The sequence below is a fragment of the Takifugu rubripes genome, chromosome 7, assembly GCF_901000725.2.
Source record: "Takifugu rubripes chromosome 7, fTakRub1.2, whole genome shotgun sequence".
NCBI classification, from domain to species: Eukaryota; Metazoa; Chordata; class Actinopteri; order Tetraodontiformes; family Tetraodontidae; genus Takifugu; species Takifugu rubripes.
This window is the reverse complement of record NC_042291.1, coordinates 7976367-7990353: the sequence shown is the minus strand read 5'-3', so window position 1 is coordinate 7990353 and position 13987 is coordinate 7976367. Positions and strand designations below refer to the sequence as shown.

General features: G+C 42.5%; 1 protein-coding gene across 1 annotated transcript; it reads left to right on the top strand.

Moving 5' to 3' along the window:
* The first annotated feature begins 7378 nt into the window (after nucleotides 1-7378).
* eny2 (ENY2 transcription and export complex 2 subunit) lies at nucleotides 7379-8833 on the top strand. The gene is made up of 5 exons (XM_011605344.2): nucleotides 7379-7484; nucleotides 7646-7728; nucleotides 7871-7941; nucleotides 8345-8419; nucleotides 8540-8833. The coding sequence occupies exons 2-5, from the start codon at nucleotides 7661-7663 to the stop codon at nucleotides 8611-8613; spliced, it is 288 nt and encodes a 95-aa protein (XP_011603646.1). The 5' UTR covers nucleotides 7379-7484; nucleotides 7646-7660; the 3' UTR covers nucleotides 8614-8833.
* Nucleotides 8834-13987: the final 5154 nt, after the last annotated feature.

The following is a 13987-nucleotide window of genomic DNA, read 5'->3' as shown; positions in this document are numbered from 1 at the left end:
TGTCCGACACTCCTGTACATAATTTTTAATTTCTGTATATACTGTACAATGTACATAGCAATGTACATAATAGAAGAGTCTTTTTTTTCTTTTTCTTTTAGTACTTTCTGTATTGTACACCATGAGCTACCGCTGTAACGTGCAATTTCCTCGATGTGGGATCAATAAAGTCTTTTATCCTTATCCTTATCCTTATCCTTATCATCAACTCTCCAGCTTTTCGTTTTTAAACGTTTTAATCAAAGACAATGTCACCATCCTGTGTGTCTGAAATGGCCACCAACCATCCTTTAAATATAGAAGAAATGAAAACCTTCAATCAAAAATATTAACATACGCAGTGTCCATGAAGTACTTGAATTAGTCTCTTGTTTTAATTAATTTAATTAAAATGAGCAGAAAAGATTTTATCTAACTGATGCCATAAAATAATTGAACCTTAATTTCCTGAGTCTTGTCTTAGCACATTTAAAGTAAGAAATGGCCAAAAATGAAATGAGATACCGTCCGTGTTTGTATAACCCAAAACACTTTCTAATTTCATGCCATAGTAGGTAAGCAAATGAAGATGGGCTGCTGTTGGTGTGTGTGTGTGTGTGTGTGTGTGTGTGTGTGTGTGTGTGTGTGTGTGTGTGTGCGTGCGTGCGTGCGTGCGCATCCGCGTGTGTGGCTGATTAGTGAGGCAGTGCATTAAGCTTATCAGGGACTGTGAATAATGACTGACCCCTCTTCTCCAAGTGCACAGTTGTCCACAATACAGCATCCAGCAGGGCTCCATTCACAGCAACGCCATCCTTACTGGTTACTGTGGCAACCAGACAGAGGGGCAGTTATAATTTTGAAATGATTCACTCTTGCTAGGGCTGGAAAGAAGGTAAATGAGTGTTTGCGTGTGTGCTGGGGTGAGGAAAACATGCTGGAAAAAGCAAGGCACGATTAAAGCAGGTGTGATCAATGTAATGTTCATATAGTTCAATAGGATGAGTCACTGCTGCCGGACAGTTGGTCCTTTTCATTTGTAAAAGATGACAGGATGAAATGAGCTATGAAATGATATCCCTTAGATGCCACCAGGCCACAGCGTTGTTGTCTTTGTAAACTGAAACCAGATTAATCCAGCTGTTATTTCATAACGGATGGTTCCTGTTTACTTTGCAGGAGGGTTGCTTTTCGTCTTTTGCGTCTTTTTTCATCTTTTTTTTTTAGTCCAAGGTGAGCGCGGATAAAATGCTCCAAAGTGTAAAGGGTGAAATTCTGCCTGGGTTGTGTTGGGGATAATTTATATCCAGTGTACAGATGGATTTTTTCCCCCCGTGTGATGTAAATACAGAGAATACTTCGATGTATCATAGTCTAGTGTGGCTTAAAAACAGCAGCCTGAAAGGAAATCCATCAGGAAAGCTCTTGCTTTGATGGCGGCTTGCTCATTTAAACCTGAACGGGAGCTTCTACTTTCTCCCAAAATAAAGCTGCATTTGCAGACCATCAATCCAGTAAAAGCTATTGTTGGATGCGCACGCTTTCGCGCACAGGACTGTCGAGCGTGACCTGTTCACCCTTTGCTCTGGTTATTGCCTCCTGTTAGAATGCATTACTCTGGTTTCTTTAGTGTCAACATATCATTTTGACTAATTCGGTCTCCCTGTGAGCCGTCTCCTTTAAACCATTAGTCTGCTGGGACTTCCTGGCTCGTATGTTATTGTCACGGCCTTGCCTTAAACAACACGCTGTTTTCACTCGGACGCCCCGCTGAAGCATGAACGTGCTAACAGCAATGAGGAGCGTAGACTCCCGAGTGCATTCCCTCCCACTGGAAACTGCTCTCTTTCCCTCGCTGCCGCCTGACAAGTTTGTCTGATGGGTTAATGATGCTTTTGTTAATCACAGCTTTGCAAATTACAGCCTCATCCTGCATGACAGAAGCGATGCACTCCTACATACAGGACGGGAAAAGGTTAAATATAGCAAAGGAGCCACGGAGTAGACTGATTAATGTTGCCTTTACTATATAAAGACATTAAAGATAAATACAGGAAACAGATCTTACATTAACCTGCTCAGTATCGTGCTACTTGGAGCATATTTTCACGGTTTCCTCAGTGTATATCTACAGATTTAAAGGGGCAGCAGGAGGTACAACTCAATAATTTTAGTTACAAATGAAAAGTTTGAGCAGAATAGCACAGACCAATAATAATAGGGAAAAAAATGGACTTTTGGTGGTTCCACAGGTTTGACATCAGCTCCTGATTCTTATGTTAGGAGCTGAGGAAAGTAATTGGTTGTCTGACCTCAGTGACCTTGCAGGGGCATTGCTCCATGAACAATCAGATATATACGAAGGTGATCTTAAAGTTGATCCGTACTGGAAGCCGGTGGAGGGAAGCGAGGGCAGGCGACCTCTGACTCAAACAGACTGCTGGTACTGTTACTGCTTATTTCAGAAAATAACTTCTTTCCAGTGGTGGCAAGTTGAAACCAGGATAATCTTGTAAGTTATTTTCTTTGAAATCTTCATGGGAACATTGATGCGTCTGCAAGTCCCAAACAGTTTACTCCCCAGTTAAACCAGTGGCTCAGGCTGCTTCTTTGCTACAAAAGTTTTTAACCCTATTGGCTTATTCTCTCCATTTTAGGTGGATCTCTTTGTTGTTTGTCACTCCCACTAAGCCCGCAGCTCATATGTGACCTGAGTGTGTGTGGACGGCGCGTTTTTGGCTCTCCTCCTCAGCATCTCACACTGTGCACACCTGAGCTTCTCCAACACTCAAACATCTTATCAGAACACCTGAACTCTGCAGAACGGCTAAATGATTGACCCTGATCGAAGGTTGTTTCAGAATCAGGACCAACACACTATCATCCACCACAGTGACTATTTTGCCTCCTGCCTGCTTCCAAAAACCCAAAGAACTAATGTCGGTCATCTAGCGCCTTTGAGAGGCTCAGTCTGGGACATTGAAGCATTTTATAGGTAGTGTTGGTAGAAGCTAAGCCCATGACGTCTGTGCCAAACTCAATCTATTAGCACTATTGACGTATCTGAAAAATCCATAATATTCTTTGTTTAACGCCACCTGTTCCAAACAAATACGAAGGATGAACCTCAGTGTTATCTTGACCTCTTAGTCAACAATTAAGGCAACACGTTGTCCATTTCACGGTCCTATCTTACCTCTAAACTGTTCTTTACGGAAATGTTTAAACATCTGTCAGGTTTGTACAGATACAACAATGTGTTGCTTTTGTTTCACTGGGCAATTTTCTTGATTTCATCACTTTCTACCTTTCAGATCTCTCACTTCAGTCTTTATTAGTGCCTTAATTCTCTCTTTACTTACCTTTAGCTTGCTATGCATTATCCTTCCGCTGTTTTACAGAACCCGAAACAAGTGCTCTGTCATAAGTCACAGCGGAGATGCGGTGCAGCGACGTGAGCTGCTGATTCAAAAAACAAACCCTTCAAATTTGATTTTTATTTTGGATTTATTCAATTTCAAGAATGTGAAGAATGTTTGTTTTGCAGGCTCTCAGGGGCCGTTACCCCAATATCCTTCCGGGCCTGTACAATTACAGGCTGAAGCATTGCAGCTGCTAATAAACTCATTCCCCAAACCAAGCCTGTGCGTAGAGAGGTCAGATGTGATGGACTTTTAATAAAGAGGCGACGTGGTTAGCAAACAGCAGCTCATTCCAAAGCTCTGCAGCAGATCCCCCTTTTTCATTCCCGCAACACATCAGTGGCAATGAATCATTAGAGCCCGAAGCTCAGCGGCATGCTGATGAATGCACAGTTGTGACAGTCTATCTACACACTTCAGTGCCGCAACTACATCAATGACACCACCACGCCGGCGTCCATTACCCACCGTAACTGCCGCCGCCACTACACGCTGCGACAGCACCAGCTGTATTTTATCTTGGGGTGCGTCACATGACCACGGAGGTTTCAGTCGAGGAGGTTCTACATGTTTGTTGTTGGTGTCGTGTGTGTGGCAGGCCTTGAGCCACGGTTCCATAACTGAACGTGCTGTAAAGTGAATAAAGTGATAAATGTTTTCCACCAAGTGAGTCATTTGTCAAGGCCCACTGCCCTTCCAGATAATGAAGTCAGGGAGCCTCGGAGCGCTCCTCACCTACCAGCATGGCCAAACTGGGAAGCATGAGTGAGTGCGCAGCTCAGACTGGCCTCTGCTTCTGCTCATCATCAACAGAGGACGCTACTCCTCATCACACCCTTTTGGAGGGAAGCGAGCAGGTGTGGTACTTTATTCAGATTCAGCTGTTCCTTGAGTCCAGGGATGGGTTACTACCAGTAACGAAGAGAATCTAACATTTGAGAGGCAGCATAACCTGTTCCCCAGCAGAAATAAAATGTGCATCATTAGGCTTCGTTACATTCATTCATTTTTAATAAGAGGACAGGTTTAAAGAATCCTCGTTAATTACTGATTTCAGCAGAAGGAGGATGTTCAAGACTTTGGGGAACTATGACTTCAACTCAGCAATTATTGTTTAGAAAACTGTTCACCTGAACGGTATTATGGAAAGTTTGGTGGAGCTGCCTTCTTCTGGAGGCCTGACAAGACTATAAAGAGCAGATGGTGAATAGAAATTATTGTTCCGAGTCTAAAATTGGACACTAGAGGCTCATCTGTAGCCAGAAAATGCAGTCAAAAGCTTTTTGATGAATTGTAATGGCTGGTGCTTTACTATCATCTGCCCACGGAATTCACAGAACGACTTGAGAACACATGCTGCTGAAGCTGAATGCTGCTCAATGCAGGTCCCTCTAAACCAACACCTTCTGCTGCTCCTTGTATGAACTTCTGTTGAATCATCAGTGCCATAGGTTTAACATGAGACTACCGGTATGTCAAAATATGTCTCTTTTAAATTGGCTGCACTCTGTTTTGGCACTTTTCACTTGAAGGCAAATGTGCCAAAACAGGGAGCAGCCAATTTAATGGAGACATCCAATTTACATTTTTGGAGGACAGTCCCAGAGGATCGTCACTGCAGACTGAGCTCCCTGAAGTATCAACAGCCTCTACGTCTGAAGATTATCCTCCCATTTTTGTTTAAAAAAATGGTGCACACTTCTTTTTGCAAACTCTGGTTGAAGCTAAAAAAAAAATAAAGCAGTTTCAAATGAAATAATGAAGCTCAGGTTAAATGAGTGAGTGATATCTGCATTCTTCTATACTTTTCTCAGTGCCCAGCAGGAAAAATGTCATTAGATCTTATCTGTCCTTGACTGTTCAGACATTCCTCTGCCACTCACATCATCAGACGGCTGATCAGTCCACCCTCACACTCACCACTGGTTACAAGAAGCATCATATGTTAACGTTTTAATGTGTTGAGTCAATAAAAGAAAGAGGTTTATTAACACACTGTTGTGAAAAAATGTTGTCCCATCTCTGAATCTTTAATTAGCATTTCAGAATATCCTTTTATCAATACTTCTAAGCATACTGTAAATCCAAACATCATGGGTGAAGTAGTGTTACTTGGCAGACATTATCTGAAGTGCCCAGACAGAAGCATTATGGGTATTATAGTTCTCCCCCAAATTTCAAAAACACGACCCAGAAATGTCATCAAATTTGTGTCCTACAGCATATTTTTCTATTTTAACATTAGGGTAAAAAAAATATATATATATTTATAATGTGTTATGGGGGGAACCTCCTCTGGAACTTCCCACTCTCAGATGCTTTACTGAGATAACTGTGGAACTCACAGTTGGGACTAATGCAGATAAGGAGCCTCTCTAAAGCTCCAGGTGGGAGCGTCTCAAAGTTGCATTTACTCGTGTGCATTCACTCTGTTGAAAAAGCAGCAATAAGAGCTCTCATTTGAACCTTTCTCGCTACCTGTATCACTGACTGTCAGGGGAGGCAACTAATTAAAGCTCAGCACAGGTACAGACGCTTCAGCTGTGTCGTGGAAACCGAAAGGAGGAAATCCATGTTTCTGCTCAGAGCCGGTCAAGCATCTCTCAGTCTGTCAGGAAGTGATGCAGAAACACTAAGGGGAATTGAACCTTCAAAAGAGCAAGAAGTCAGTCTTTTTTATTAAACTACACTTATATTCAAGCTCTAAACTCTGATCATTTGCCTCTGAATTTATTGTGGCCTTTTGTCCAGTTTTAGGGAAAAGAAAACTTGCAGTTAAAGTTGAGATAGAGTATAAGTCTAAAATAAGGTTAATTAGATAGAGCAACTGAGCAGAACTGGAGTGGTACTAGTGTGACAGGCTTTTTATAATGAGGGTTGGTCCTTTAAATTTGGAATTTTCAAGGGGCACTTGATCAAGTTTGATGTTGAGAACTGTGTTGTCAGACACTCGTGGGCTCTTTTGAGATTTGAGGGCCAAATTGAACTCAGGAACACTTAATTTGTCATTAATTATGGTTTCCATTTGCTGACTGGATTGGCATGTCTGTTTTTACTGTTATGCCAACCAAACACCTCTGTTCTGCCAATCAGGAATGCCACTCAGTTTGTCACACATTTCCTGCTGAGTGAATCCCCACTGTTGGAGAAGCAATGCCAAGAGTGTAAGCCTTCAATGTTGGAATGGATGCCACATGTCAAAATAACATCCACATGAATGCCAGGATAAACCTTTTCACATGGCTATGTTGCATTCCTCTGAAACGATGGTGGAATTAATTTCACTTCTCAGTGGTTTTAATACTGTAGCTGACTCATATGAATGTGTGCATTGGCAAGGTTTTAATAACTTCATTGTCTTTGCCAGATGCATTTCAGAAGACAATGATGCGATTGTGCTGGGCGTACTTAATGAGAAATGTTTGATATTTTCAGGCACAAATCTGAGATTAGAATGCGAATTTGGGTCTGAGCTTCATCTGTTGGTTGAGGGTGTTTGTCATTTGTTTTGTATCCAAATTGAGCCTGAAATCCAGCAGGGCTTAGCAGGAGGGTGTGGATGAAGAAGAGGCTTAGAATTACATTTGGAAACTAAAAGTACAATACTTAAAATAAGCCCACTTTAAACTAAACATCATTGTATCATTATTACTCGTTTTAGTAAGAATGTGCATTTGTTCAGTTTTATGCCTTTGACCAAACAGTTATCATAAGGCATAAAACTGAACATAAAAACATTCACTACTGAACAACATTTTGGAAATTTATAATGCTTTAGGAACCAGGGTAAGCATAAAGTTACAAAAGAGATGTTTCAACTTATGTTTTTTACTTCTGAAATTATTACTTGTATCTTACTAATTCAAGTAAATAATGACGTCAATCTATAGCCCATTTAATGTTTTAACCAACAGTGTCGCTTTGTGGCGGAACATCACATTGCACTTAACACTGACCTAGGAACCTTTGTATCGTCCATGTTTCCTATCGGAACGTTATAGTGTAAGGAAACATCGTGAAGAGGCGTAAACGTATAATCTTGGAGTTGATAAGTGCATAATACATCAAATTTGTGTTGAAACGGTACATTCATCTGATTGCGTTTTCTTTTTTGAGCGGAGTTCTGTTTTTTTCTATTTTATCTTTTTAACAACACGGACACCGGCTTTTAATGGATGTGTGTTAGTAAGAGATTGTCTTCTTTTTTAAACTTCTTTTTTTAAACATAAGTGATTGATTTATAGGTGTTGCTTGATATTATGAATCCAGAAGCTAGAATGAAAGCAACATTAAACCAGAAACTGACGGAAATGGGCGAACGAGAAAGGTACAATCAATTCCTCCTATTTTGAGTCAATAGGTCGAGAACAGAATTGAGCAAAAGTGTATGTTCCTTATTTATTAATCCGACTGACGCATTAATGACTTGCTGCTGCTGTGCTGACACACTTGATGGTTCATATTTACAGGTTGAAGGAGCTCCTGAGGACAAAGCTCGCCGAGTGTGGATGGAGGGACCAAGTGAAAGCCCACTGCAAAGGTGCAAAGTACAGTCCTGTACGGTCCTCGCAACTGCTGATTTATACCAGCATTTTGTGGTGTTATGAATTATGGGCTGGAAGTATGATCAACACTCAAGGATAATTTAAATACACAGGTCTTGAGAAAGTTCATCATTGGTATTGTCTTTTAGACCAAGTGTTTTTTTTGTTGTTGTTGTTTTAATAGTCTTAAGTAATAATAATACAGTTCTAAATTGTGTAATTTTGCTTTTACAGTGGACACGTTGCAGTAATTATTACTAGATGATTTGTGATGCTGCTGACTCAAATGAACACATCATAATACACAAATATTTGAAAAAAATGTAGGTCATTAAGACCTTTTGTAAACATGCAGGCTATTTCTGGCAGAACTGATTTTAAAACAATGTTTTTTTCTAGAGATTATTAAAGAAAGGGGCTTGGAGCATGTCACAGTGGAGGACCTGGTGGCAGAAATCACTCCTAAAGGAAGAGGTATGTTCACTATTTACAGCATCAAACTGCTGGATAGTCGTAGCCCTTCCAGTCACGCTGACGTCTAAGAATCCATAATATATGACTGTATTGTAAGCCTAAGAAAGGCTCTCCTTTCAGGTTTGGTGCCAGACAGTGTCAAGAAGGAGCTTCTTCACAGAATAAGAGAATTTCTTGCTCAAAATGCCTCCTAATAGTATTACTTCTTTAAAGACAACCTAAATACAATCATGTAAATGTAAGGTTCTTTTGTATTCACATTAGGAACATAGAACATATTTTTTTATTGCAACTAATCTGTAACAGGTGAATAAATCTGTGTTTTATACTCTGGCTGTCCAAATATTCTAGCTTGGATTTGTATTAATATACTAGGCAGGAATTGACAAAAATAAAACGCCTTTATGTCGTTGTTATGGTATTTGCTTTTTTTATGGATAATAGAGGTCATTTATCTTGATCACGTTACTGGATTTTGAGATATGGTAACTGAAACAAACACCAAAGACAAAACACCAAAAAAATTTAAAAATAATGAAAATAAGTGGTTCCTTTTCTGAGGGGAGAAAAAAACCCAAATGTTAATGGAAGTCCGTCATCTGCCTTTTCCCCTTCTTCTTTTTTGTGGAATCCTGTTCAACAAATTCCGAAACAAACGTAACCATGGTGGAGGTAATCAATCACAGACGAGGAACTTTCATAGTGCAAAACTCTGCCAAGAACCAACAGTCCCCTTAAATGAAAACATCCAGATCTGCTTCAAAATTTAATGGATTCTTCCTTGGCCCGTTCCCCATCTTTCCATCACGTTTTGTTAAATTCCACACGGCGGTTTGTGTGTAATCCTGACAGACAAACGCACACGAGTAGAGACATCCTCGCTGCAGGTCACCGTTTCCTGGGAATCGGTTCCATTCTTACACAATCCGAGTCCTTTTTCAACTGCCCAGCAAGAGTGAAAGTGATAACAGGTCTCAGGCTTGTAGCTCTGAACATCCGTCACATTTCTAATACCACGTTTCTTGATTGCAAAAGATTTATTCCGGCATTACCCGAGTGTGATGGTACAAATATTACTATGATTGCAAACAAATGTCCGTCTTTAAATGAAACCAGTTACTCCAACTTCACAAATTTCCTGACTGCTGAAAGCCCGGTATCTCCCACTGAGACAGCCTGGATCGAGCTGTGGGAGGGATGGGGTCGTGTGTTCAGGCTCGAGGACATGGAAACGCCAGGTGAAGAGAGATGAAAATGAGCCCGGCCTGACTCGGACTGATCCAAACGGAGGGGGGAGGTCTCTGATGGGGCTGCTTGTCCGACACCAATTTGCGTGAACATTATTTTCCAGTCAACATTTTAAAAAGGGGAGAACAGCTTGAACATTGCTGGTGGATTCATATTCATACACTCAAGATGGTGCATGCTTTGTGTAAGCCTTTGTTTTTGTTTTGCTCCACATGTGTCCTAGATTCTGGGATTAGATGTGCATGTTTCAGCCATCCAGCCATGGAAGAATATCGTTAGTGCTCTTAGGTCTTGGTCTTGTCATGGCTGTAATGCTGATGCTAATGACTTGCTAACACGCGCAGCTGGGTTTTGTGAGTTGTTTTTTGTCCTTTGATTAAACGGATTCAACCCTCAATCCGCGCTGATGTTCCCAGCTGACGGAGGAAATCCTGAGCACTTGTGTAGGTGGATGCACCGGGGACCATTTTCCTTCTTTGAAAAATGGTGTGAGATTGTTTCAAGACAGAAAAGATTAGGCCCTTGGGTCTCAGCCGTATCTTTACAGTCCTTCCAATGCCGTGCAACTCCATAAGCTTCCCATCTACTGCACAAAACCAGGGCTATTACTGGAATGTCTAGTCCAGAATCCTTCCTCTCATTTTTCCCCCAACCATCCATATTCTGAGCCACATCATTTTGTTTTATTGAGAGGTCTGTGCACCGTGCTCGTCTGCTCGTGGGTTGTGCTCGGAGTGGCCGTGAACTTGCGGCATATTAGTGGGTAGTGAGTGAGTCTGTGCAAGCCACCCGACCACGAGAGCCCGCGTGTGTGTTTTCTTAGCCGAAAGACCTACTGTGACATCAGCCCAGGTGACAGCATGCTGACATATGCTGCTGCTGTGGATGCCAACTATAACGCACCCAAACACACAACACAAACACACGCACACATACACACACAATCCTTTTATGGCCCACATCAATCCCCATGTTATCAGCAGATCTCCTCGGGCCCCCAAGTATAAAAAGGAGGTTGTGCATGCAGCAGACCAACACTGGATAGAATTACCAATGATGCAATTTATTATCATACACACTTTTTATTTAGGTACTTTCTCACTCCAACAGCTCAGCTTTTCTTAATCATTCAGGATCTGCACTGCGGGCTAAACACTAACCAGATTACCCTGCACACCATAAAAGAATTTTAAAAAAATGTAAAAAAAAAACAAAAAAAAAAAACTGGAAAAGTCAGAAAGACAAATAAAAAGAAAAAGGTCGGTTGGCTCAGAGATGAGGAAGGCAGGAGATTTAAATGTTTTAGTGATCGCAGCTGCAGCTAATAGTGTGGAAGCGCTTCCTGTGAGGCTGCCTCCGAATGAACCGCCATAACTCATGCAACAACAAAAGGCCTTGTCGAACCCCCCTTCCTTTTTTTTTTTATTCTACGACAACATCAAGCACCTAATAACATAAAAAGGCATGTGTGTCTTAGTGTGCACAGATATGTTCATCACCTACCTGGAATCAGAGCCTGTCAGCATGACGGCAGCTGTGTCAATAGGCCAGAGAGCCAGAACGTGTGGTCCCAGGAGTCCCATCAGTGCTGCGCGCTCCTCTGAAATAGGCAACATCCAAAGGCCATAAACACCTCGGTTATTGTACAAACACTTGAAGAAAGGGCCGTGCCGGGTGGAAACACATGGCAGGGACGTGTTCGCGTTTCAAAGAATTGCTGGGAAATGATGATGTTACAGCTTTATTTGGGGTAAGAGTGCACCTGCTCCAGTGGCTAAAGCTTTTACACAGTGTCTGTGAAGGGCCGGGTATCTGAAGCCCTGGTCGTGCAACGGGAATACATAAATTTCCCTGTGTTTACAACGGCACCTGACATTTCTGATTTATAGGAAGCAGCTATGGGCTTTTGTGTCTCGTATAAATTTCCCTTTTCATAATGGAAAGGGCAAAGACATTGCATAAACGAACAAAGGGTCACGGAGGGTGTTTCAAAGCAGAAGAAAAGGGGCCATGTGCACCTACAAATTCCCAAGACCTGGCGTGGAGTTGGCCCTCTTTACTGTCAACATGTGTGAGTGCCATGCTCGATAAATTTCTCTTTGAATTCCCTCAGTAGAATTTATGAGACGTACAACATGGGGTTGCAACTCTTTTGAAGCCTACACACACATGTGCGCACACAAGTGTTTGCCCTCCTGTTCTTAACGGAAGAATAAAACAGCAGAGGTGGGGAGAGGTTGGCATAAAGCATCTTGCAGCGTCAAAAACCTTTAAATGAATTTACACTCAGTTGTGTCTCCTGCAAACTGTTCCCTGCCCTAATGAGGTTGAGGAACAAGTTTAATTCTGTTATTCCTGGCATCCGTGCACCAGTTGCAAGCAGGTCGCTCACACTCGCTTGTTTCCCCACCGGCATTCCCACTCAGTAGCCCTGTGCAAATAATAAATAAAAGGAAATCATTATCCTATATTTTCTGTTTTAGAGTCCAGTATGCCAAGGTAAATATGGAGGAATCTCAGGTAATGAGCAGTGAAGATCAAGAATTACTAGATTTAGCTATTGTTGGTGTCCATAGAAGAAGGAGACGTGCAGTTTGCAGTTCTTAAATCCTTAAATCTGAATATTAGAAATTATTCTCATTATTTGATTTAATTAAAATGTTATGATTTTTGGTCTCAGGTTGTCTGTTGCACTTTTAGTTGTGCTGCTAATACCTCAAAACCAAGGCAAAGGGATTCTGCTACAACACCTCCCTGAATGTCGCTAACACCAGGTCGGTGTTGGTTGAATGGATCTGATGGATTCCAGTCCACTAGGTGGGGATAAGTGCTAACTATCTCAGGGGAGTAAAACACTAAAATCCCTAAAACCATCTGAGGCTTGCAGTAAATGCTACGGTAATATTGTAGTAAATGTGGCAGCAAATAATAACAATAATAGTATGTTTGCCCCATAACGCCACTGTTCAACGTTTTGCTGATTAATTGAATATAGTGTGCTTGTGTGTTTTTAAGGAAATATATGTCATGGTATTAATACTAGACAAATTCAGAATATATGGTATTAATTATTTGAATGCATGTACTCTGAGTTGTTACCTTCAGTTGGTCAAACACACACACACGCACACACACACACTTGGCCCCTGCAGAAGCTTGTTTGTATCAATGCTGCATGTCTGTTTTATAAGTGCTTCTAACTGATTTGCTACGGCCTAACAGCATGGTAGGGATTAGCCATCACTCCTAACCTCAGCACTGTTAACAGCGGCTTTATACATCACACGTGCACATGGAGCGAGGCCGCATCCAGTCTTTCGCACACACACACACGGGGGTAGGGGGCGGGCACCAATACCGACCCTTTGGTCCCTGCCCTGTTGATTGAACGCGATGTTTTGTGCGTCCGGACGAGCTGGCTGAGCTGTATCAGTGCCGTACCTACAGCACAGGCGGTCTTCGGGTGCAGAGCCGGGGGGTCTTCATGCAGTGACACAGAGCAAAGGAGTGAAATCCAATCCAGACAATGTTTACGCTGTTTCTGATGTAAAGGCCACTTACTGTCGTGTCCAATGCCTAACCCTTAATTTGCTGCCCCGGCCTTTGAAGTGTGTGCTCATTTCTGCTTCCTGACACTACCTTCCCCTCTCCCGCTCCCTCTCCTCTCTGCGAACCCCAGCAGTCGATATTGCAACTGGATAGGCTATGTTTCCATGTAGGGGGCTCTTTTAAGGCCTGCTATGATGATAGAAAACACAAGTAGGGAAGGGGGGGAGCGAGGAGCGGCGGGCGCACACATCCACAGAGAGGCCCCGGCTCTGGCCCAGACAACGCTGCAGGGGATTAGAGCACACCCTGGCAGCAGAATGGTTTCACTTAAGAATTTCAGTAATCACTTTTAGGAGTGTAATATATAGCTGACCTTCGGCAGCGCCACACGACCCCCCCCCCCCGCCCCCCCAGCCATTTGATCAAAGGAAGCGGCAGTGGCTGTGCAAACAGGCGCTATCAGTGGACTCCAATGGATTTACTGCCTGCTTCTTCTCTCTTGTCTCCCTTGAGTCGTACGTTGATATGCACAGAAACACAGTTTCATCTTACAGAACCCGCTTTTCTCCCAGTACTAATTTACGGGCCAGATCGTGACTGGAGGGAACCTGAAAGAGAGGGAGGTGGAGGCTCCGGAGGCCTCCGGGAAGGGGAGAGAGCGGAGGTGGGAACAGCCTGGGGGCCCTCTCGTCCACTGCCTGCTGTCCGTGCTGGGCAGGATGGCTCTCGTCATGGGAAAAGCTCGGTGGGTGCTCTCCTCTCAGCTGGAGC